At 43.8% G+C, this 25,414-nt stretch overlaps 1 protein-coding gene across 1 annotated transcript in view; it reads right to left on the bottom strand.

Moving 5' to 3' along the window:
- The window catches only part of SDK1 (sidekick cell adhesion molecule 1), a gene marked incomplete at its 5' end in the record, with an annotated part of 281,508 nt that overhangs the window by 39,287 nt on the left and 216,807 nt on the right, over nucleotides 1-25,414 (bottom strand). Inside the window, 7 exons of the mRNA XM_010075218.1 lie at nucleotides 3,696-3,797; nucleotides 5,763-5,822; nucleotides 7,677-7,812; nucleotides 12,650-12,720; nucleotides 14,461-14,564; nucleotides 16,505-16,706; nucleotides 20,477-20,671. Of these exons, the coding sequence (XP_010073520.1) occupies nucleotides 3,696-3,797; nucleotides 5,763-5,822; nucleotides 7,677-7,812; nucleotides 12,650-12,720; nucleotides 14,461-14,564; nucleotides 16,505-16,706; nucleotides 20,477-20,671 (870 nt within the window). The remainder of the gene's footprint in view (nucleotides 1-3,695; nucleotides 3,798-5,762; nucleotides 5,823-7,676; nucleotides 7,813-12,649; nucleotides 12,721-14,460; nucleotides 14,565-16,504; nucleotides 16,707-20,476; nucleotides 20,672-25,414) is intronic.

Raw genomic sequence — 25,414 nt, 5'->3', positions numbered from 1 at the left:
CGCGCACATACGCTCTCCTCCAGCAGCAGCTGCTGGAAGAAATTATGAATTCCATTATTTTTCATCCAGAACAGCTTCGCAGTATACGGGAGAAGCACTGGAGGCTGCAGGCTCATTAGCACAGGATTTGTATTGCCACCTTCCATTTTCTTCACTTTCCCGAACTAGGTGAAGCACACCTGTGATTTCTGTTTAATTACAATGCAGGGAGTGGAGCCTCCTGAACTCCAGAGCCCACCGCACAATCAGATAGCGACAGCAACCTGGTAGAATAATGCTCTTGATATAGTGGCTGCTCTAACGCAGTCTTAATTTCAGCCGAGAAGAACAGCACCTCTGGTAACAGCTGCATTTAGGGTTGGGATGAATATCACCAGTACACAGCCTCTCCCTGCCTTCCCAATCAAAGCCAGCATCCCTGACAGCTGAACTGTTAAATGAATTAATAAGGCGAGGAGTGGGCTTGCCGACAGGGCTGCAAGTCCCTTCCTAATTTCTGCAAGTGACGGCTTTCAATTTTTCTGTCATTTGTTGAGAGATGCACATGGTTCTCTAATGAGCAGGGCAGAGCTGCAGCCAGCTCCACAAAGGCGATGGTAGGAGGATCTGCTGGTCCGTGGAGGAGAGGGATCCAGGTGCCCGAGGCAGGCGGGGGAAGGACGCTGGCTCTGTTCAGACTGAACGGGCAGAGCATCCTTCCCGGCTGCGCTGGGCACAAGGACTCCCAGCCCATGCTCCTGGCACAGAGGAGAGGAATTGCTCTTCACATCAGGGAGTTTTGCAAACATCCAGGTAGAACTCAAAACAGAGCCTTTGCCGGGGCTTCGATCTTACGGGCTACTGTAACAAGGAAAAGGTTTTGCTCCACCTGTAGCAAAAAAAAAAGAACCCCCAAAACCCCAAACCACTTGTATCCAGCTCCTTTATTCACCAGGCAGCTCGGGACACAGAGGTCTGTTTCTTGTGTCTAGCCCATTGCTGCCTACCAGCAGGTTGTTCTCCCCCAAAATTTTCCCCTGCCGATCAGTTGGATCCAAGCGAGACCCGAGTGCCTGTGCTGCCAGAGAAGGCTGTCGGCTGGGGTACAGCTCACCAGCATGCCAGGACTCAAGAGAAACTCCCCAGTTCAGGTGCTTTTCACTCGTTTGATCAGCAAAACCGCCAGAAGGTTGGTTTTAATGGCTTTTTTTTTTTAAGTTTGTCAGGGGGCTCCATTGCCTACTTGCCCTTTTACTCTAAAAATCCAGATACAATCACAAGAAAATTTTCAAATCTAACAGGGGAGAGCCCAAGAGGGAAGGAAGGATTTACAGATACTTCTGCCCCACTCGTCTGGCTGCACCAGACCCTGGAGCTGAACAGCACATTAACGGCCAGTGTTATTCTAGGTGCCCCACACTGTATGAAACACCCACCAGGACGGCACAGAATCGGGTATTTTCACTGAACTGGCCTAAACGCAGCACATTTCCCCCAAGGCACATGCTGTATATTCCTTTTTATAACTGAGAGAGGAACATTCTCACACCTACCAGAATTACTGCAGCCCTTACGGCAGGACGGAGCACGTTCAACAGTACCGAGATGGAAGTTATCTGGAGCCTTCAGCCTGGGGACTGGTCTCCTTCAGTCATTTTGTGTTCAGTGCAATGCCCATGTTGCCAGCACTTGTTGTTTATTGGGAAGGTTTTCTGTTTTTAACGTGGATACCCTATTGCTGAAGCTAAGCAGACCCATTTTTTCCAGCTTGCTGTTTAACCGCCTTTACCATGGGTAAGAACATCAAGCGAACAATAACAACAAAAACTTGTATTTCCACAGCATGCTTTAACTCAAAGGTGTCACAAATCAATTTAAAACTTAAATTGCAATACCAGCTCCAGTCACTTTACTCACAGGATAAATCACAGCCAGTTCTGGAGGTGGAAGAGGCAGTTATATAACAAAGCGTAATAACTTCACACAACAATAGGAAGATCCTCCATTCATCATTTCTACCGCGTGAACCTGGATTGTCCCTAACCAGAGGTAAATCCAGTGTCTCTAAAAAAACATCTGAGTCACGCTACAGCTTCAGAGACACCAGCCCTGCCTGCGAAAGGAGCTCTCCTGGACATCTCAGTTTCCTTCCAAGTTTGGCTCCTTCCGCTGCCCTGTTCCTTGTCTGAGTTACGATAATGAAGACCTGGACTGTGGGATTAAAAGGCACGATATAACAGCATTTCCTTGTTTTCCTCAGCTGATTTTCTGTGTGGTGTACATGTGTACAAATGCATGTGCTGGCTCCATTTACAGCAGTGAGATCTTTAGCTCTGAAACAAAAATGTATTTTGAAGCCAGATCCAGTTGGCTCCACTTGGGTCTGTCTTTGCTGCAGTCTCAGAAGTTGGAGCAGCAGCAAACTAGAAAAAAATGTAAATATTGCCAGCTGTCTCTCCAGAACCATGCTGCTCTGATTAATTTATGATGTTTTCAGAGAAAGATAGTGAATGTTACACCATATTAGAAATGAAAAGGTTAAGTAGAGTTTAAAGAAATGTGCAGCAGAGTTTAAAAAAATGTGCTTTGCTTAGTTTTGAGCAGCAGAATATTTAATGAATAATAATAAAAAGAATTAGTGTTGGGTTTGATAGCTTCCACATCCTAGCCTTGAGACAGAAGAACAGAAGTGTAATCAGACTCATTCACGGCAGCAGACTGAACAACAGGAGGGTCTGTGTCACCTGTTCTTGTTCTCAGCTTCAAAATATGCCGCTGCAGAAATTGATACCATAACTAACAACTACTTCGGCGCCAGCGTCTCTCCAGCTGAGGTCACCATAAATCCGGCACCGCCGCGGTGGCTCTGAGGAAGACATCAGCTATTCCAGTCCTGCGCTTCTCAGCGAGAGATACGGAGAGGAACAGACCCAGCGGCAGGTTATCTGGGCTCTGCAAACCCACCTGTTTCACAAACCATTCCAAGAAGAGTCTAGCTACCTGTCCCATCCCAATTTCCACCTCCACCACCCTTCCAACAGAGGGATTTTAAAATGATCATCAAGTTACATTTCATAAATACAGCCTGGATTCATGCACTAGACCCATAATAAGTAGAAGGATGAATAGTGCCACTGACCCTCTGCTTCTGTAGAGCCTGGATGATTGTACAGAGCCTGCGTGTTCCTGAGAGTAATCATCCTCTCTGCCTCCACAGCGAGCATTGAACTGGACACAATGCCTTCTTGACTTCAAGAGCATAAAAATACAGCAAGGTGTGGTGCACAGACAATGCCTCTACACAGAGAGCTACACAATAAAAGAACCAGCTTTCCAACTCTCTCTTGTTTTGTAGCTTTGTTTCTTTTCCCTTGTGGCTTTCCTGTGCTCCACTTTTCACTTCTTTAACTTGAGTCAATTTTTCCCTCAAGCTAATTTGGTATGACCAGTCATCCTCCTGCAACTCCAAAAAATATTTTCTCTTCTTTCTTTCAAATGCCCTTTCTCCCTTATTCGTGTAGACCAACTGGCTTTCAAATGGCAAGAAACTGTCAGTGCCAACCTGTTCCAGGAGAGGACACTCCAAAAAACCTGTTAGTGACCGTGAACAGGGAAGTTTTCAAATAATTCATTTCCTGAACAAACATTAAATATTATCTGGAGAATATTAAAACATGCCAGTACTTAAAAAATCAACTAATTTTCTTTTTACCTACCTGCTTCACCCACAAACACTTCCACTGGTGTGCTGGTAGGGCTCTCACCAATTACATTATATGCTGTCATTAGTACTTCATACCTCTTGTATTTTTTCAACTCTGAAAAAGTAAAATAGGATATATAATTATTTATACTGTATTACAGGTATTTTTTAGACTCCATCACCAGACTTCTCTCTCACTAAATACACCATTAAACAGCACAATTATTGCAATCTCTACTTCCATCCTTCCTTAATTCACACAGCGCAGCAGAATTTGCATAATCATGAAAGATGTTTGTAATGACATGGCAGGATTTTTTCCAGTGTTTCCTCACAGTGTTGCTCCAGTAAGAGGAATCACTCCTGATGGGTAACTAGCTAGGGGAACATCTCTAGGTCATTCTAGACGACAGAAAAAGGCAGGACTTTGCTTTGAATGTTCAATGTATGGGTTCCTTCTCTACTGGTAAGAAAGAACATGGCTCCAAGCCTTTGCCTAGTCCTTGTAACTTTAATCCAGGGAGTCATTTAGCATCTGCACTGCTCAAGAACGTCACTGGGAAGCAGAAGAAGACCTGCAGAGGAGTCCCATCTGAAGTACCGCACAGGTGTCCTTCTCCTTCAAAGTGACCCCAGCCTGAGCATCAATCACAGAGGGTTTGAATTCTGGACTCCATTTGGCCATCAGGCAACCAATTTCTTTGCTGACATATAGAAACTACTCTGACAGATGAGGTAGGAGAGCGAGAGTAGAGTGAAAAAAAAATCTAGAAAACCCCAATTGTATGAGAGTAATTAGTAGATGCAAATGAGGGTGGAGTAGAATCATGTCAACGTCATTAGGGGAGGCAGCACCTGAGCAGTTTCATTTCAGATTTCATATTTTCTGAACAAAAGAATCAATCCTAACAGAAATATTTATAACCTAAAATATTTAACAGTGAAATTAGAGAGCAATCAATAATACAAATTGCTGTATTTAAATGAGCATTTAATTGATTAAGACACGCATGGCCAGGGGTCTAAATTTCTCTCTTTGCCAATAATTTTCTCTGCTATCTATGAATCACATAGTACCCTGAACTCCGTGGCTGACAGCGTGCTATCGGTTTGGCAAGGTTCAATAAGCCCAATCATACATGTTTACCTCATTTCAATTTCACAGAAATGTTTACAAGTGTTGTGTTCCTAAATCTGACTTAAAAGCCCAGCATCATCCCCGGGTCTCAGGCACACCGCAAACGATATCTGATACATCACTAACTTTTTGATGTGACACCACTGAACTCAGATGGGCTGCAAAACCTGTAGCAAGCAAATGAGCAGTAATGATGCTAAGTTTGTAAACACACAATGGTAAGATATGTACGATACAGTACTGGGCAGCTTGTATGCGGAAGCTTTAATTGCTGCCATGAAAAGCCACAAGGGAGATTTTAGTGTTAACTGAATGTGGAACAAAATGGAGCACGCGAGAGTTCATGCATGCAAGTTGCAGTGGGGATAGGGCTTCATTTTTTCTAATTTTTTTTTTTTTAGCCCATCACAATCTGTGACTCAAAAGCCTTGGGCAAAACCTATCTAGTGAACCATCATCACCACAAAGCAACTTGCCTTTTAACTCTGTCGAATGCTATTTTATTCATTTCCAATTGAAAACACCTCTGGAGATGCACATAAATTCATTGAGCCCTCTCTAAACTGGCCTCCTGCTCCTGCCTGAGCATCGCAATGCTTGAATCATAGGGCTAACGATGGGATACAGCTAAACTTGGATGGACTGCAAAATATGTAGCAAGCGAATCAAAATTCATTTAGCATCAGCAATAGTGGGTTGTTACAGTCAATAACATTTTACCTTCCCAGCAGCCACATTTTTACGACAGCTACCTACCTGCATCGTCAATGCCTCTTGATGTGGGGAAAGCAAAGGCTCAAAAAAAAAAAAGAAACTCAAGAACGCAGAATCATTTATCTGTGTTGATTTCTGCTAGAGCCACTGAGGAGAACCACGGGAGTTTGCCTATAGTGTATTTTGAACCATTACAAAGAGTCTCATCTAAAGGCAATGTGCACTTACGTGTTAATTCATATGTCGTTAATGCAGAGCTGCTGTTCACTGTCTTGAAGCTGCTTTGGGCTATTCGGGGTAAGCAAAGCAGAAAGCTTGTTACAGTACAAGGAAATAGTTATTGCAAATTATGTACAGCAGAGACAGAAGCAAATGATGCAGCACACACATATGCAGTTTGAGCTTTAGGACCATACCTTGAAGGGCAATAAAATCACATCACTCTCTCGTAACACATCAAAAGCATCTCACTCACACGGGGCGGTTTCATTTCCTCCGCAAACAGAGCATCTCACAAATACACAACACAGAAATGGTCTGACTCCTAGAGTAAATAGAACAAATGAGTAAAACCGAAACAATTTCTAGGGGGGAAACTCTCCACAGCGTATTGCATCCCTATTTCCAAACACTCAAAATTCAAAACCTGAAGAGCTGCAGGGTAAAGACCTGGAACACGGGCCACGAAGAGCGAACACTCGCAATAGGACAGGACCTGTTTCTTTAAATGTGTGTTAGATTCCCCACAGTTCCACTTACAGAATTCAAATTTCCTGCTGTGAGCGAACTGTAATAATGCTCCAAGCTGTGCAAAACCACAGGTCAGTGAGGAACAGAGATGTACTAAGGTGAGCAGTGTCATATTATGAGGAGAAAGAGGGAAATTTATCTTAAAACACCCCTGTCTCCATCCTTCTCTCTCTCTTGACTCCCTGGAGAGGTACAGCATGTTTCTTTCTACTCTGCAGCTATCAGGAAGATAGCTCTGGGCCAGCCAAGAAGGAAGAGAGGAAACCATCAGGTCTTGGAGGCTCCCTGGCAGAGCACCCAAAGTCATTATTTCGTGATAATATTCATAGCCAGTCATTCAGCCTTTGTCTGGTAAAAAACCACTTATGCATACCTACACCTATAGGGGCTTTACATCTCCACTGTGTCCTGGTTAAAGCTCTGTACAGCCTGAGAAGTCTCATTCAGCACTGGCCATACAAGTGAGGTCAGCGTTGGGTGCTTACGCTGTATTTAAAGCCTCCACTTTTTCCACACCACCACAAAAATCACACTTGTTTTCATAGAAACAACTTTTAGGGGTTCAGGAAAACATGGAAGATGATGTAAGATATTAAAAGTCTCACCCAACCCAATTCTGCTGCTCTTAGAATGAGTATTGTCTTGTCCTGGGTATTCCACTGACATCAAACAGGACAAAAGCCGTCCCTCTGTGAGCACGTCTCATTGCTGGACCCTATCTGTCAGGCTACTGAGCGCTCACATCTTTGCCTCCCATCATCTTATTCTGTCTATTCCTCCCTCTGATTTCCTCTCTAGACTTTGTCCAAAAAGCTTTTTAATTTTTCCATTATTTCTCTCCCTCTCCCCCTTCTTTCCATGTGAGCCAAAAAGCCAGTGACTAACACGGCAAACATGCACCTTAGAATTCTTGCTCATTTTTGCCATTCTCTTCCAAAATAGGGACAAACACTTTGAAACTGTAAAAATTCAACTTAAATTTTCTCCTCAGCTGTTTGCTTATACTGCAAAAAGAAAACCAAAATGTCAGTTATAACTATTAAAAAATAGCGAGAAGGAAAAAGGTCCCCAACTAAGGAAAATGAAGCCCCTCTCTTTTTTGTCTGATAGCAGCACAAAGTGTACGAGGGTAATAATGAACTGGAGGTAGCAGAAAGCAGGAAATCAGAAGATCCATGAGGGACACAACATCAACTAAAGCGTGCTGGCGTAGATTAGAGCGCACCATTACGAGCAATGCTGATCAGAGTTATTCGCATTTTTCAGCATCTTCACCCTGATTGTGTGAAAGCTAAAGAATCTCCAGCCTGCTTAAACAAGAGGGCATACAGTGTCCAGTAGAATGACAAGTTACCGTTCTGGGATATCATAGGGTCCAAAACACAGGCTTACGTGTGAGCTCTGCTCTTAAAGGTGAAGGGTTCGGGATGGTTTTGGATTCTGTTCCAACTCCAGCGTCGTAATCCAGCTCCCGGTAGTAGATCCGGTATCCCAACAGCAAGCCATTGAGACTCTCAGCTTTGGGTGGCTGAAAAACATTCCCATTAAGAAGGGGCTTGTTAAGATGTGCATTGCGACAAACATCCATCACAACGGGCAGCAGCTGACACCGGTCCTATGCAAAGGGACAGGGTGCTCTCCGGTGAAAATAGCCATTAATAATATCCAGGGTCAACTGCTGTGCAATTTGAAGAACACAAGTTAAAGGTAACTTTGATGATTTCACTCAGCTGTGGCAATTACAAAAGGCTCTTGACTTAAAAATTGACACCTGGTGCACTACGCTAAGAGCCAAGCTCCTTTCCTTCTTGGTCCATAGAAACCTGTGAGCGATAAAGAATATCAATAAGCACGTCCCTGAAAATGCATGTTGCTGGCCACCAACAGCAGAACAGCAAAACAGTATTTCACTTCTTCCAACATGAAAAGAAATAAATTACTTTGTCAAAGACAGAATTTCTTTAGTGCCTATTTTCCTTGGGAACTGTTCAGAGAGCATTCTTCCTTTGGCATTATTTTACTGAAAGACTGATGAGAAAATAACACTGGTGTATTCTGGCTCTCATTAGGAAGATGAAAATAGGTCTAATAGCCCCAGAGAGGCATTTAGAAAGGAATCACAGCATGATGGACTCTGGTGCATTGCACAGGTCCAGTCCCACAGGCAAACCCAGGTCTGCTCTGTAACAGCTTGGGGCAGTCCGCTATGTGTGGCCATTGGGCTGGCTCAAAAAATTAGGTTTTTTTCTTCTATGACATGCTGGAAGATGCTCAAAGACATAATACCTCAGCAAGGATGCTTCAACAGCCCCTCGCATCTTCCTTCAGACACAGGTACACAGCCCATACACCAAAAAGGAGATTTTTGTCTGAATGGCTTGCTTAAATAAAGACAAGCAAAGGGATTCTTCATATTTTGGGAAAAAAAAAATTACTTTCATGAGCCTAATACAGGCTAAGAACTGCAGAGAAAAAAAACATGCCTTGAGCCATTTATCGTCTCAAGATTCTTGTACTGAAATTTAAGGGGCTGAAAGTATAAATGAAAAGGATTTTAATGACGATCTCGCCTTTAATCCAGAAAGATCCCTAGCAGTCTTGAGAACTTTACTAAGGAAAACCTTCTGTCCATTGTGGAAAAATTAACCGCTGGTGTGAAATGCTGTCACAACAGACGGTAACACCACATGTAATTTTAATGAAGTAAGAAACAATATTTTTGCAGGAAAGGAGGAAGATATTTGGTAATAACCCAATATTCTGCTTCCAGAAATGACACAAATTTTCCATTCCTTCATTACAATGGCAAGAGGAGAGAGAGGGCTGTCCTGTCGCAGTGTGAAGGACTTGGCTTTGGCTGAGGGCTGAAGGAATTAAGTAGAAAGATTGTAGTTTGTGGGGAAAAAAAAAAAAAAAGAAAGAAAATCATGTGAATCAGAGTATAAGAAAGCTACACAGCTACCAGGAAAAGGAGCAGAAACTGCTCCTGCAAGAAGCCAGCTTGTCTTGCCATTGTCCTGAACAGTGTCTGCTGAAAGCAACCCCAACAGTCCCGAGATCTTGCTGTGCTTGCTCTGCACGGCTGGAGAACCTCATTCATCACTATGGTTCATGCTCATTACAATGCTCCACCTTTTGGAGAAGGTCTGACCACCTTTCACTATTATTTAGCATCTGCGTTACAGAACTATCTAGGGGAGCAGGATCGTGAGGGGCCCCAAAAGTACAAAGTCCCTTTTCACAGAGCAAGCTCCACCAGAAAACAGGCTAATCCTTCTGCTTCCCAGTATTCCTACTGGAAAGTGGCTCCAGGCCTCACTGCTTGGGCAGTTAGAAATCTTCATTTAATTTCTAATCTAAATAATTCATAGCTAGTTTATAACCATTTGTTCCTCTGCTAACATTGCCTTTTGCGTTAAATTGTTCTTCTCCCTATGGGGTGTTTACTCCCAAGATGTATTTTCAAAAGGGCAACGATATTCCCTCTCAGACCCCATTTTAGAATGCAAATAAATCAGCCTCTCGTACAACAGCCTTTCCTAGTCTCAGACTGAGCCCCTTGCTCACAGGACGGAGCTGACAGACCGAGGTGACAGCCTTCTCCAGGGCTGCCTGGTGACACGGTCGCTCACGGACCACCTGAAACGTTCTCCACAAAGTGGAAAAGATGAGATATGGTTTACTGCCCATGATTAGTAGTACATCTATCATGATTTTTTTTTTCTTTTCCAATCTTCTAACTTTCCTCTTTTGTTTTCTATATGCTACTGAAGTTGCTTTAGCTCTGGTGGTGCCCTGGCAGAGGAAGGGCTCCACAGCACAGCAGCGTCCTCGCGTCCCTCTGTCCTGGCAGAGAGGAATCCCAACACAAAGCCTGAGGACTGCTTGCTCCACAGGCAAAGGGAGGCTCTGTCCAACCAAGATACACCTGGAGAGCATCACCACAAAGGAGGAGAGAGGCTGCAAGAACACAAAAGCCTGTCCAGCATGGAAACAAACTTCATACAACAAAAAAAATCCCACCATGAACACTACATGGATTTATATTTCAGTTAATTATTACTTAGAAGAAAGGTGCTCTTGGAAAGAGTCAATATTTTCCTATTTTAAGTATTAATAATTTCATTTTTAAACTAAAAAAAAAAAATTGAGGTGGAATATCCCACAGAATCTTAAAAGGAAAATGCTGCTGAAGCTGAGAAAGGCTGTTACTCCCTGCTCTGCCATAACAGACGAAGCACAACTCCTCATTGCAGTCCAGCGCTGGTTTGTTGATAGCAAGCATTGTTTTCTTACGCTTTCATGTGATTCTCCATTTCTTCCTTCCTTTAAATTTAGGACAGGAAAGCTCAGAAAATAAATGGCTTGAAAACTGTCTTTCTCCTTGCCATGGAAATGATGATCCTTTCCTGAAAAGGGTACTCTGCTAAAAGGTCAGGTCTTCCCCTTCCTGTCTGTTTTTCATAGACAAAACTCTGCTTTTGACGTAATGGATTATTTAGGATTTTGTAGGAAGGCCTGAGGGATCTGCTGAAACAGGTAAAATGATTATGAGTGGCAGCCCGTAATGTTGTACAGAAGAGCAACATTTTTGTGCTGTTTAGAAATAATTTCAAAAAAGACTAAAATGTAAGTTTGAATAATTGTTATCTCTAAGGTAGATGCAGAGCAGTACATGATCCCGATGTTAACTGTAATATCCTCCAGAACATTTGAAACAACCTTGCATTATTGATACAGCAGACCTCAATGGAAATTACTTATTTTCTTCCTACTTTAAATTTAAAAATAATGGACTGATTGGACCAAGCAGCTGAAAGCACAGATAGTGCATCTAGAGTTTGTTTTCTGAATTATTAACACAGCTCAAAGTTAAAAATTTAGCTTTGCTTGGAAATCTACTCTCCCATTTAGCTTGACTGCTGTTTTCAGTTTACATTATTTCTCCAGACACTGCTGTGAAACTTCCTCTTAATTGGAGGCTATTGTGGGACTTGAAGATTTTTGTTTATTTGAAAAATATAGTATGGCTGAATTACCAGGACCTATTAATATACATGTAGTAATGACATATAATCGCCCACATCTCCCTTGAGATGACTCTGGCACAACAACCCCATTTCGTTTTCATGAAATAAAAAGCATCCAATTACCTAAACAACCACCTATTTCGCATTAACTACACACCAATAATCAGTCAATTGGGAGAAGGTTTATTTCTGCAGTACATCATGCCTCACGTCCTCTCCGTATACCTTTTTTTCCTTCACTGTGTGCTTTACTTCTAGGTGGGGTGGTAGATTTACATCTCTCCATGATTCCTCTGGTAAAACTGTTCAACATGTCTCCTATTTGTTCAACATGCTGTAAGCAATGATGCTGCTCAGTATTATGCTTGGGCCAGCAACCCAGCACTACAGCCAGGCGTATTTTTTTAAGTGCTGCTGCATAGCAATAAACAGACCCTCATACATATATTTTTTTTTCCCTCCAAAAATGCAAGGAGCCCCATCTGTGCTGTAAACACCTATGTACATGTTTCACTATCATGCAATCTGTCCAAAGTTCTCCTTACGCTGTTTGTGGGACATTGTCTCAGGGTGGGCAGAGCATTTCCAGGATAGGTTATGGCACACGTGCAGTACCCCGCTGGGTTCCCTCTATTAATGCTCACTCTGCAAAAAGAAACCTCAGGCACTGGGTCACAAAATGTTCCAGCATCTCCCAGGAGGCCAGTATTGAAAGATAAAGGCAGGCAGAGGAAATGCCTCTATAAAACGCAGACTTGGCACAAATACTTTCACATCCAACTTGGAGATATTACAGAGAGCTCAAGCTTCCTTTCTTTTCTCTGAAGAAATCTCAATTTTTAGCTCTCAAGGAGCCAAAAGGGCATGTGGAGTTCCTCAAAGGTAGGAACAGGATCTCAGGCACGGCACACACTTCTGATTATTCCAGCAGCTGAAGGAGGCAGTACATGAGGCGAACAAAAGCGAGCTTTTGATTACCTGCCCTTCACCAGTGCCGCACGCCGGTGAATGTTTTCAATGGAGAGATGCACAGCTACTGATACCGATGAAAGGACAGGAGAATCTGTGCAAGTAATGATCTTGGGCATCGCTACAGAAACTCCTTTACCTCCCAAGCTTTCTTTCATGGGGCACAAAGTAAAAGCAACTGCCAGAAATTTCCATCCATCCATATATGCCTAGATCAGGGAAATAATGAAGTAACTGCAGTCCTTCAACTTCACTACAGTACTTCCAGCTCAGGAAAACATCCCTTGCAATGGACCACTGAGGTCAACAAGTCAAAGCAACCAAAAAAATTGTTCCAGAAACATCAAAATTTTTCGTTCTACCTACCTGCCACTGCACAAGGACAGAGGAAGTTGTGTGGGGAGTTACTGACACAGAACTGGGTGGTTCACCTGGAACTAAACAAGAAAAGAACGTGACCAAAGCAGTTATAGCAACAGGGTTGAAAACGGGCGGCTTTTGTTCATCAGACTCTCTTTCTTTGCTGCTGAAGAAAGTCTTGTATCCCAGCTACTCTGTGGTGGATCTCAAAAGCAAGGTGGTGGATACGGACACTGCAGCCCAGGCAGGAGCCACACACTTCTCGTACATCCCTTGCTCTACCCTGTGCCCTTGGCAACCTGAGCAGAAATAAGATAAAAGCTGAGGGCATAAACCTGGAGAAAGCTGCAGCATGCCAGCCGCTCACAAAGGACTGGAACGTGTTTGAAAGGAAAAGTTAAACCAGCTGCATGCATGCTTGAAAGCGTGAACAAACTGCTCCCAAATTTTCCATGGTATTTTTGCCACAGCTGGGGCAAGCCCACCTTGTTTTTAGGAATCTGTGTCATGTATTCACCGATTATTTTAGTTAGGATACCTCAATTTACCACGGGTTAACCCATTCCCGTGCCCATGGTCTACAGCACACACACACGGGGAAGGGAAGGGAAGGCTTATCAAGAGCCGCCAGCCCTCCGCAGCGCAATGCTCTAGCGGCAGCACCAGGTTTGCTCAGCAGAATAAACGGTCGGTTTGTTAAGGAGGTGAGAAGCTTTCACACTGGTTCCCCATTGTATTGTGAGAAGGCCAAGCACAACTCTGGATTTAGCTACAGTGAATCCAAAGAGAATTGAAAATAAAATTTTCAATTCCAAAACAGTGAGTCAGTGCTCCCTCATTAGTACCAGTTACAGCCTGCATGGATACGGCAGCTGCTGTGCAGGAAGGTGGAAGAGTCGTCTTTAAAAGGCTGTTGGGCACATTATTCCAGTATTACATGGGTTCTTGTTTAACTTGGGATACTCCTGAGCTCTGTCCTTTGCTTTTCTGATTTGAAAATCACATTCTCTAAATATTCCTTCACAAAATTATTTCCTACTTCTATGTCTGAAGGTCATATTTAACCAGTCATTCCTTACGCTGTACTAAATACTGGCTAATTCCTAGCACCATATGTACATATATGTGCGTGTGTGTATGCCAGTATTCCCAGGCTAAGGGTAAATATTGATGCTTTTTCACACTTTGCAGAGTTCCTTTCTCCATTCAAGACATCAAAGCTACTTCTGCATTCAGGCATTGACTTTATACAATCAAGGAATTAGAAGCTGATCTCTAAGGCTAAAAATAAAAGCCTTGTCAATGTCATTCACAGTTTATTAGCCCTGATCTGCAGGATTAAATGCTCATGTTTCCAGGAGCTCCATATTCTTTCTTACTCATACCTCAGCAATTTTGCCATATTGCAGACTGATGTGGATTGTGAGTGAAAACAATTGAAGAAACTTCTTCAAATGTATGCATGGGTCTGCATTTATTTTTAATGATCTCTTGTAAATTATTCAATTTCTCCAAAGATAATGGTTAGTGCAGAGTTTGGAAGCCAATCAAACAGAGTTTCATTCCATTCTGAGACTCCTGAAAGTATGATTCATTATCAGAGGGCACAGCAGGACACTTAAGGCTCCCTGTTATTAATTCAGCCACGTCTCATTACTACCTGTATCAATCTCCTACGAACAAAACTGCCCTGGCTGCTGAATTCTCCCTCCACAGTCCCGGTGGAGGACACACCGCAGCGGGTCCAGCAGACCCCGGAGCCCTGGGAGCGCCCATCCCATGGCGATGCCCCCGGTGTGCCTCTCCTCCTCGCTTACCATCCTGCAGGGTTGTCACTGCTTCGGTCTCTGCACTGAAGTCGCTGTCTCCGATGTCGTTGGTTGCTCTCACTCGCAGTTTGTAAGAGGTGAATGGGTTTAAGCTGTGGAATGCAAAAAATAAGGCTAAGGGATGAAGGCATTGAGTAGTTTGCCTCTCCTCCACATTGCCTGTTCTTTGCAGCCCCCCCAAGACATGGGGGTGTTGACACCCTCGCTGCCATCAGCATCTTCCCGGATTTCCATTAGCCTAAGCTCCTGAAAACACACAGGGATTCACAGCCGAATTGGGGACAGAAAACAGCCACGAAGCTGCAGCTGATGGAGCAGCCTCCGAATGGGGCTTGCTGGAGAGGACAAGATGGGCTGTTAGTCAAGTTTTGCATGGCTCTGCAAAACCTGGCTGTAGAGGTGCTTTCCCAAGATACCCTCCAAACAGATCTGTGGGTCAGCTCATCCTCAGCGCACGACGGGGATGGCAGGGAGAGAGGAGGCAGGTGTTGTGCCCAGGGTCACCCAGCGTGCAGCAGGCACTGGGATGCAGAGTGCCAGCCCTCTGACTGATCCTCTAGACCATACCGTTTGATCAGTGCATTTTATTCCTACTGCATTTCAAATTAATGCTATTATCTGGATTATTTAACAAAGACAGTAACAACAGGTTCCCTGCAGGTTTTTTATCTATGCGGTGCTTTAAGATCCACAAAGAGCGATTTCCAGCTGACACAACCTTCGCAAAGATCCTTCTGTCTTGGCTTGGCAGGGGAAGGTGTGGGGGAGGCTGCCTTTTGAGTCTAGAAATGCAGAGCTGTACGTTACGGGGGATTTAGCTAATTAATTGGTAGTGTCTAACCATCAGCTGGCAGATCTAACACTGACTACAAATGCAAGTAAAGTTACTTGTAAGGAATGATTAAACATAAATGGATAATGGATTCTGATGGGCAGCACTCTCACATCACACATGTACTACTCTTCTGGACTTTCACAGGAAAATGCTTTTAGCAAGAGGGAGAAAAAAAATCTTTTCAGCAGTTCAACCTTGTTAGGACACCGTTACCTACCTACAGCAACTTGAATAATTCGAATCATCTTTCTTGATCTTTTGTCTTCAGGAATTCCAATATCAAGTTTAAATGACATAGTTGGTTTCCTTGATTTTACAGGTTTTGACTGGAAAGATACTGGGTGTAATTCAGGGTGAGTATAACACCTCCAAGGCAATGAATCAGGTCTATATTTGTACCTATAATTGTCAACTTTTCTCTTTTTCTGCACAGCTAGACAAAAGGATAGCAATGTATCCGGATCTTCTGGCACATGTCCAGTGAGCTGCCATATACCATCGCCACTGATGTTTTTATAATAGACTTGCAAAATCTCTATCTGAATGCTTTGAATACTTGATTCTCCAAAAGCTCACGGCCTTTTAGAAATAACCTGATTTGTACTAGCTGGTCGATAGAGGAAATGGACAGCAAAACAAGCACCTTCTCATAGACATTCAATTGCTTCCACAGATGTTACAAGGACTTTAATTACAACAGCATTGCTGAGGATATAATGAAGCCCGAATAACAAAGTTTAAACGTTCTGATGCTATCTATAAACTTCAGTATGGAAAACACAGACAAAAATGGTTCCCATTTCATCTGGAAAAGCTTACATAGAGATAATTGCAATGCAGCATTGAGAGTGGATTTTAACATGTCACTACTGAAAGGATTTTTAACTAGTTGTATTTTAGAGAGCATTGCGTAGCTACACGTGGTTTAGCCAGAGTAGTGTTATCTACCGTGCTGAGCTTTCACAAAGAGCTTCAAAAAGATGCATTGCAATCCAACTTTAATTAGATTTATTGCACAACCTTCAGCAAATCACTCAACTGCTGTTTGTAACACCACCTCTAAAATGGGAGCAGGGACCTCACTTAACCTCTCTTCCCCAAAAAGATTGTGAAGCTGAGTGATGCTTGCTTTGCCTTTCTAATCGTTGGAATTGAAAACGGTGGGAATTTCTGTGCTAGCCTGGGATCACATCGTACCTTTCAATAATGCAGGATGTTGCCTCGTGGCTGATGGAAGAGGAGTAGGTTTGCCAGTCTCCGTTTGGCAGTTCTCGCACTTGTACTGTAAAATATCGGATGGGTGAAGATCCATCGCTTCCGGGGACCCACTTCAACAGCAGACTCCGTGATGACACATTGCCCTGGGGGGTCATCAGCTGTCTGGGAGGTGCTGGTCGTTCTGTAATTAAGCCATAATTTGGGAGGAGATTCAGGCTAAGACAAACATGACAGCCCGATCGGATTTTCATAGTGCTAATGCCACAGGAGATTGAACTTCTGGACAAGAAGTTCAAAACCATCCCATTCCTTAGCCTCCTACTGCAAAGAGGAGCAGTAAAACTGATCCTTTTCTTCCTGCAGAGGTGGTCACCACTGAATATACCTTTTCCTAGCAACAGACCTCAAACTCGGGGGAGCCTTATCCTGGCAGGTTGTACTGGGTTTGTGGCAAGGTTCTTCCTGCACCAGCTTTCTCTGGCAAGGAACGGGGAACCCTCAGCAGCTCCTGCAGCTGCTTCCGAACCCCAGCTTGGAGATGTGCAGAGCTGGGGCTGGAGGACCTGCTGCTGTTCAACCCAGAGCTCCCCTCTTCTTCCCTCCATCCCCACTGACCTTGAACCTGCAAAGTCAAACCAGCCAACGCCAATGCTGAGGGAGATCTCTCCAGAGTAATTAACCGTACGGCTTGGAGGCGAGGCAGGGAATGGCAACGCAGGGGTAAGCATGCCCTAAGTGTTTCAATATACATCTCCTTTGCCGTCACCGCGCCTCCACACTCCATCGATTTCAATAGAGAAACTCTACAGAGTGAGGAATAATTGTTTAATTGTTTATCATGAAGATTATTGATTCTGATTAAAATGTGTGGCATGTAATAAAGCTGAAATTGATTGGAGACACCGCAGCGACTTGCTTTTGAGAAGCAATTCAATCCAACTCCATCAGCACTTGTTTCCATAAACACACCTCTGCCTGCCCGCGTCCTCACAGCTCTGTTCGGCCAGAACTCCATCTCCCTGCCGTCCCCTCAAACCATTTCCTACATGTTTTGGCATTTCTCTGCAGCGTGCTCTTGCTGACATCGGTGCCCCAGGATTTGTAAGCTATTAGCTGGAGGAAGCCCCCGGTGCCAGCAGCCTGTGAGCCGGAGTACGATGCAAAAGGTCAATGCCTCACGCTGACAGGCTCAGACAGGTATTTGGGGTTATTCCATCGGAGGAAGCCAGCGTTGTGCAGAGATTTAATACTCTCTGCTGATAAGCTTTAACCAGCTTGCAGTTTTGGGCAGGTCAGATCTTGCAGTCAGTCTCCCATGACTGGGTTTCCTTCTGCTGCTAACAGGAGATCTTAAAATCTCCTGTCTTGCAAATACACTTCCTGACTGTTTGTACAAAACTGTGAGTGTAAAGAGTTTATTTATGGGAGTTTAGCCACAAGCAAATGCTAAGGTGAGCTGGTTGTGCAGGAATCTAAGGCCATATGACTCAATGGGCTGCTTTTAATTTCTTGCTACATTTACATTTTCTGACTCAGTCCCGCCCTGATCACTGGTGTCGACGATTCTGAAGGGTATCGCACCTCTATGTAGATTCAAAGCACTGCAGAACCACCTCTGGAGAATACAGCTACAATACAGCTTGGGATCTATGGATCACAGATATCATTGCAAAATGTACAGGTTTATATTGGGATTATCCAAGGCATTTAAAAGGACAAGAGTAACCAATTTTGCTAATTTTCAAGTGAATTTTTGTGCCTGCCTACCTTAGTATCAAGGACTACAAGGACATCAAATGCATTTTTATTAATGGAAATTAAATATCTTTTAACTCAAGAATATTTAGTGCCATGTATATAAGTTTCATGTTTGTTTATTTGTTACAAAAAATAGCTGCACTGGATAAATTTCTTTATCCTCCCCGATATCAGTCTTGATGATGTGAAATCACACATTCTTCTCTCTACACGTTACATACGGGATCCCTTCAGTTAACCCTCAGTGCCTTGAGACTCAGTTCCACAACACGCACAGAGACACAGCAGAGCCATCCATCAAAAAGAGAAAGGGTTCCTTTTATACTCTGACTTGCCTGCTCAAGATAACCCTAAAGCATTGACAGCAACAAGGGATCGTTGTTCCCGCAGCGGAGCTGGGAGTTCTGCCTTGAGCTATTGTGTATCCAGCTTGTGCACGGGCTGGGAGATGTGAGCACGTTTGATTGAAAAGGAGAGGTGCTGAGTTTGGAGCATTCGTTTTATGAGGCATGGTGGGTTTTTTTGAAACGTCCACATGCTGGGACTTTAAACTTCCACTTCCACAGCACTCAGACAGGGCTGGGAGAAGCCTGGAGCTGACAGATCTCATTGATGGACAGCATCTTCAGCAGAGGCGCTTTAAGTTTCCTAATACAGCTCTAGAGGTTCTTTGAGAACTGCACTGGGAAGGCTGCACATGGCCTGGAAAGGATGCCAGTGGGAATTTAACACCAACCAGACAGGCTAGAAGCAGCTGAAATGCACCCCACAGGTCCTTGTTGCTAGTGGTTGACCATCAGGGCAATGTCCTCTCTTCTTCCAAGTGTTATAGGAAAATAACAAGGAAGACACTGTGGGCAAATAGCACGGGGAAGCCTTCCTCTTGCACCAGTGATTTGCAAGGTGTAGAAAGGACTTAGAACGAGAGATTACTTGGTAAGCACATTCTAAGAACTAAAAGTAAAGATAATTGTTTGTAGTACAGTGCAAGAGTCGGGCAAGAGCAGGCAGACGAGCACGTGCCACAGTGCTAACAATAGCCAAAAGCCATCCGCGGGGGTCTGCCCGAATCACCTGCTGCAGCGGGCTTCTCTCAGAACTGCAATTTTTATACATCACAGAGGTTGCATGGTTCTAATTTTTGAGGGAGCAGGTTTCTTAAAGATCAACATCCAGACAGCACAACGGGTCAGAGCGGCACGTGACACAAAATCCAGTGATGCCCAAGGGAGCGATGCTGGTAAAGTTCCCCGGCTAGTTTTAACTCTGCCAGCCCAAGAGACCAGGCGTGTGTTTTGCAGAGGAATGTGGCATACTGTGCAAGACCAGAGGAAGACCCACACTCCTGTTCTCTACAAACATATTCTCTTTTAGCTCTGAATTAAAAAAAAATAATGAAATCTCCATGCACAAGTAGAAAATATAATTTTTCTGACAGCTCTAGAGATCTGTTCTAAGACTGGAGATTCAAGCAGTTACTCGAGCCAAAGCATTAGAAACAAGCAATGATGCAGAGCAGATTCTGCAATACCTTACTCATCTTTCACATTTTACGTGTTTGGTGTCTAAGCACCTGGCTTCATTTATACACATGTAACTCCTCCTTTCTTCAGGTAGGTTCCTTACAGAAGAGAATTTTATTGGAGATTCAGAACGTGAATAACCATTTTATGCCTGATGCAAGAAACAGAAAAATTTTGGGCAATCCTGATGCAAACACTCTGCTCAAGTGTGCGGCAATGAGAGGCCAGAGTAATTACTGACACATCAGGTCAGGACCGCGGTACAATGGAGGAGCCGTGGAGAAATCCTGCAGCAACACCACCTCTCATTTTGCGTTCCCTAATCAATATAATTCATCCATCACCTACTTTCTTAAGATTGCAATCTTTCTAGAAAACGAGAGCTGAAAAAAGATCTGACTGCAGGAGGAGGCTGCATATGGCCAATATAGCAGCTGATGGAAAAATCAATCTCCAACAGCCTGGCAGGTTAGAAGAACTGTGTCTCATAAAAGTCTATCTTGCTCACCAGGTTTCTCTAATCATGATGTTGCTATGGTTTGGGGCAGGTTTATGGGGTGAGAAGGAGGAGGTGTACAGGCTGCAGCTTGTTATTAAAATTCCCCTAAGTGTAGCGCAGGCTCCAAGGCACGCAACAGAAAGCACCTCAACCTGTGGCTGCAAGCATTACCTCTTTTTTCTGTTGTGATCACTGTGGCTTCCAGAGGCTCCCCCCAGCCCTGCCTGGTCTTGGCAGATGTCCGAAAGATGTACGCTGACTCAGGGGCAAGATCTGTAGCCGTAAACTGCCGGACCGTCGAGCCAACCTCCACCGTCGTGAACTTGTTGGGGCTGCTGCTGGCCAGACGGTAGGCGATCTGGTACCCTGGAATCCAAGCATCAACAAGAGAGGGGGGAAAAGAGTTAGGAATTTTTTCTAACAGGGACAAAAGAGCATGAAATCTATTCATTTATCATAATTACTTGTTTATCTGAGATCGGAACAAATTAATTTTCTTCCTTTAGTGTTACAAAGCTGTATGAGAGCCCACCCCAGCCAGGCGCTGTACCTTGTGAGGGAAATCACACACAGTGAGCACACACACACTACTCAATATTATCTGCCATGAAACTGATTTCACTTTCCAGTCTTTATACCAACAAGATGTTCCAGTGGGAGGTGTCCCTGCCCATAGCAGGGGGGTTGGAACCAGGCAATCTCTCAAGTCCCTTCCAACCCAAACCATTCTATGATAAGACATAAAACCAGTTTAATCTTTCCTGAGCACACCAGTACCTTTTTGGAAAGGCAAAGGAGCAGAGTCCATGCAATTAATGTCACCTGGTTGGGCCAGTTCAAGTCAACACTCTGCTCTGGCTTTCCCCCCAAGCACACAACACGCTCACACGCTGTTCTGCCCTCTCACAGTTTCAGCATTGGCTCAAACTGAAGGTTCTTCAGCTGCAGAGCAGGTGGATTGCCCAAACCGTGCAGCCTCCACTTCACCCAAGTATTGGCTTGCTCCTGCTTTTTACACTTGCCTGTCTCTCCGCTCTCCCGCTCCCCTGTAACCGTACAGCGAGTGCCAGAACTGCCAATAAAAGCATCCTCCTGCTGCCATTCAACAGCGCTGCCCTTGCCCACAGCCCAAGGAAGACGCCTGCAAGCTGTGAGGTCCTGCTTCAACCATGCGGCACTTAATAATCAATTTGGTTGATGCCTGTAAGTGATAACCCCCATTCCAACCTGCCTGACAATTAGGAGTTTGCAGTTTAGCCTGGATTATTAATGATCCAACTGTGCAAAGGAGGGCTTCCAGGGTTCTCATGCACCACTGGCAACAACTGTCCCCCAAAGAGGATCTGCCAAATGTTCAAATCCATTCTGCAAACCCAGCAATTGAATCAGGCTCTCACTTCTGGAGCTCGACGGTAACTTTGAGTCCAGCTGCTGACTTCCAAAATGAATTAATACCAGAAGCAGTGTGGGGCTTTATTGCCCAGGCTGAATACTGTTGTATGATTAAACGCTTCATGGAGTTACCCAGGGCAGAGGGCGGCCAACAAACCCAAATCAAACCAGCTGAAAACGAAACAGTCATGACATGATTCTGCCAACCTTCTGCTCATCTTCTGAATGACAAAGGGGCTGCAGCACCTGAGACCATCTCTTTCTCCTGGAATTAATATCCCAGCTAGAATTTGAACTCCCAACCACATTTTGGCTGTAACGAGAACCAGGGGAGCCAGACCTGGCGTGCTTCATTTGTGAAGGTCAGCACATGAAAACCGAGGTTTTTATCTTACCTGTGGCTATAAAACAAAATCAATGACATTTATTTCCCACTGTAAATATGCAACAATTGCCACGTGCCCCCTCACAGAAAAGGCACGGAGCTCCTGCACTCTCCTGAATGAATGCCATACCTGCATGTGGGGCACGCTGTCACAAGCAGTGCCATCTAACTGGGATACAGATGGCATTAATTTTGGTGTGCTCTCATAGTGCTGTAGATGATGCACCAGCGTTTCCTTGCCTTTTCTTCTTTGGCAGCTGCGAGGGGATGTGGGGCAACACCCATAGCTGCTTCATACGGAAAAAATCTGATTGCGCCAACACCTCAAAGAGTGACTTGGCTTTTCCGAGCACCTGTGGCTTCAACCTGAGCTCCCATAAGCAGCAGTTACAAACAGGTCTGGGCACAGAGCTGACTCCCTGAGGTGCCTTAACGTGCTCTGGGCACCCACATTTGAAAATGGGCACCCACACGCACCACCGCAGCGGGCATCAGGCATACGCTTGCGGCGATGTTTTCACAGCTGGGGGTATAGCATTAGACTGCCAGATAAAAAGTGTCCTGATCTTCCAGAGTTCCTGAGCATGCTTAGATCCCAGCAAAGTCTTAGGGTCTTACTTTGAACATTTCATTCTTCCACCTGTGAACTACCTCCTTTTTTTAACAGCATCAGCTCTCCCAGTACTGGTCCAATATATTTCAGCAAAGTACTTCTGTCTCTTCAGGACTAGAGTATTTTGATCTTTTTTAAAGCCCACAGAAAGGCACATAGCAATGAGGAGGAGGAATGGATACACTATGATCTTTTTTTTTGTTTATACAGATGTGAAGAACGTGGGAGTGAAAACCCCAGTGCAGGATCTCAATAAGGGGGAAAAAATAGTCAAAGAAAAGCACTGGGGAAGTTTTTACAGCAGCAGGAAAGATGAAAGAAGCAGCAACTAAGATGGAAGAAGAAGTTTGATAAAGGGACATAAGACGTAAAGAATATGAAAGAGAGAATATTAAAAGAATAGAAAAGTTGATTTATCTAGTTATTAAAAGATAAGGATGATATCTCGGATACAGCCTTGTCAAGCAATTTCCTCTTTTCTAAACCTTTGTAAAATATAAAGTGGAGTTAAAATGTAAGGAGGGAATAGGAAGATGACTATTTACTGCTAAACGGTGGAACTCGTGCTGGAAAGCCAACTACAAACACGCTTGGATTAGGCAAAGGAACACACACATATCTAGGCCACTACAATAAATTTGACAAGAGTGGTTCCTTGGCTAGTGTAAAAACTAATTTAGCCATGAGAAAGAAGAAATCACTTGTCACAGCCTGTCTCTCTGTCAGGCTCCGCAAACTCCCTTTCAACGCATCCCTGTGAAAAAAAGCATCAGCTCGCGCTGTCCTCTCCTACATCTGCCATGTTGGCTGACAGTCTGGGTAAATATCTGTTTTCCTGGGTATCTCCGGCACAGTTTACACAACCAGAGCTGTCACCTTTACAGATTTCCTCAGAAACTCAGCTTCCCTTCATCTGATTCAAAGGTACATATCCAATCTCTGCACCAGAACTCAGCTTGTTCTTATTGCCACCTACAAACCATCTGAGAGATACCCAGGATCTTAATTTTGATCCCCTACATCTCCGTCTCCTTTTGGAGAGTTTGGGACAGCCAGGATACACACCAGCATTAAAAACAAATTTTTTTTTTTCTCCCCCTGACACGGAAGACACAGTATTTAAACCACAGCTTGGATAATAATTAGGGCTAGTGCAAGATCAAAAAGATAAAATTATTAAGTTGATGAATTTCAGCGCCAAGGGATGGGAGAAGACAGGAAACATTAAGTGAAATCAAACGAGGCAAATCAATAGAGGTAAATGGAAAGTGTTCAAAGAGAAATTAATGTATGCTCGAGGGCTGTAAGAGGCAATAACCACAATTGCTGCAGTGGAAGAATAAGGAAGCTTCCTTCCCTTACTGGGTTATAACAATAAGATGTCACAGATATCTTAAAAAAAATAAAAATCAAAGGTTATGAATGAAAGCAAAAATTTTTAAAAGGTGATCAGAGAAAACTTTTTTGGGAAAGGAATGTCTTATGGAATATGAAGTATATGGATGGTCAATAAGAATTCATACTGTTTTCTTAATTTTTCCTTTTTCTTTTCACCGCCCCTGCAGCTTTAGATCCCAAATCTCTTCTGCTGTTGGGAGCTCTGCACTTCATCAGGCCAAAACAGCATTAAAAGAGCCCTGAAAGATCAGGAGTTTATTTATTTACTGAAACTAGGCGTATTTTTGCATTAGCATCTTTTTAAGTATTTTTTGCACAACGGCAAGCAGTTCCACGAGCTACACTTTCTGAACTCAATAAATGCCAGCAATCTGAACCGCCTGTTAAATGTTAGGTCACTGCAACACAACCAGCGGATTCCCCAAAGCAAACAGGCAGGAGGATGACAACACACCAGGAATATAAAAAACTCCCGAGCTCATCACCATACAAAGCCCTTCAGAACTGACAGCACGCGTTCACGCGGGCCACGGTGCGGCAGAGATACAAACACTTATTAATTTGTCACAGAACTTCGGGAAAGCCAAACGATAGCGGGAGGTTACGGTCTTGCCTAGCGGAGCAGCAATCCGGTTTGTTGATTTTTCTGCTTATCTGTTTAAGGGCCAGCGGGTGTGCGAAAGCAGCCTAGGATCAAAATATGAATTTGCAAACATGGATTACATCCAATTCTGGTTCTAATTCTCAGGGGAGTTCTTGCACTCTTTTGCAATAAGCTTCAGGTAAACGCTAAATACAAGGATACCATGAGGAATACCAACCAGGGAGGATGTGGGTTGAGCTCTCATCTTCAGGGGAAGCTCATAACTAGAAGTGCACACACGCACGTTAAGGCATCATTTTTCCTTAATAGTATTTGAAGGAATTATGTTGGGTGCTAGCTGAACTGAGTGCAGAAAAGAAGATGGAGAGAAGCCTCAGATGGTTAATGTAACATTCCCCAAAAGGAGAAATGGAAATATCTATCAGTCTTCCACAGTAAAATATTTAAACAAACAAACAAGTGGTTTTCCCTCTTGGTGCCTGCTGGTATTTCATCCTTCTAATCTCTCTCTGAAATTGTAGAGCATGTTTTGATATAGATTAAAAAAATGTTCGCTGCAAAGGTGCTTGTATACTCAGAGGACAAAGCGAGCGGAGCAGGAACATTAGTTCAAAGGCTCTGAATAGAAGTTGCTCTTGCAAAGCAAGGATTTTTTCATTCCAACCCCACCAGTGACTACAAGGGCACTGTGCAAAATCATGTTAACTTTTTTTTTCC

This window comes from Pterocles gutturalis, unplaced genomic scaffold, assembly GCF_000699245.1.
Source record: "Pterocles gutturalis isolate BGI_N339 unplaced genomic scaffold, ASM69924v1 scaffold7237, whole genome shotgun sequence".
Lineage (NCBI taxonomy): Eukaryota > Metazoa > Chordata > Aves > Pterocliformes > Pteroclidae > Pterocles > Pterocles gutturalis.
The sequence above is the reverse complement of the archived record's forward strand: the minus strand, read 5'-3'. Positions and strand labels throughout refer to the sequence as shown.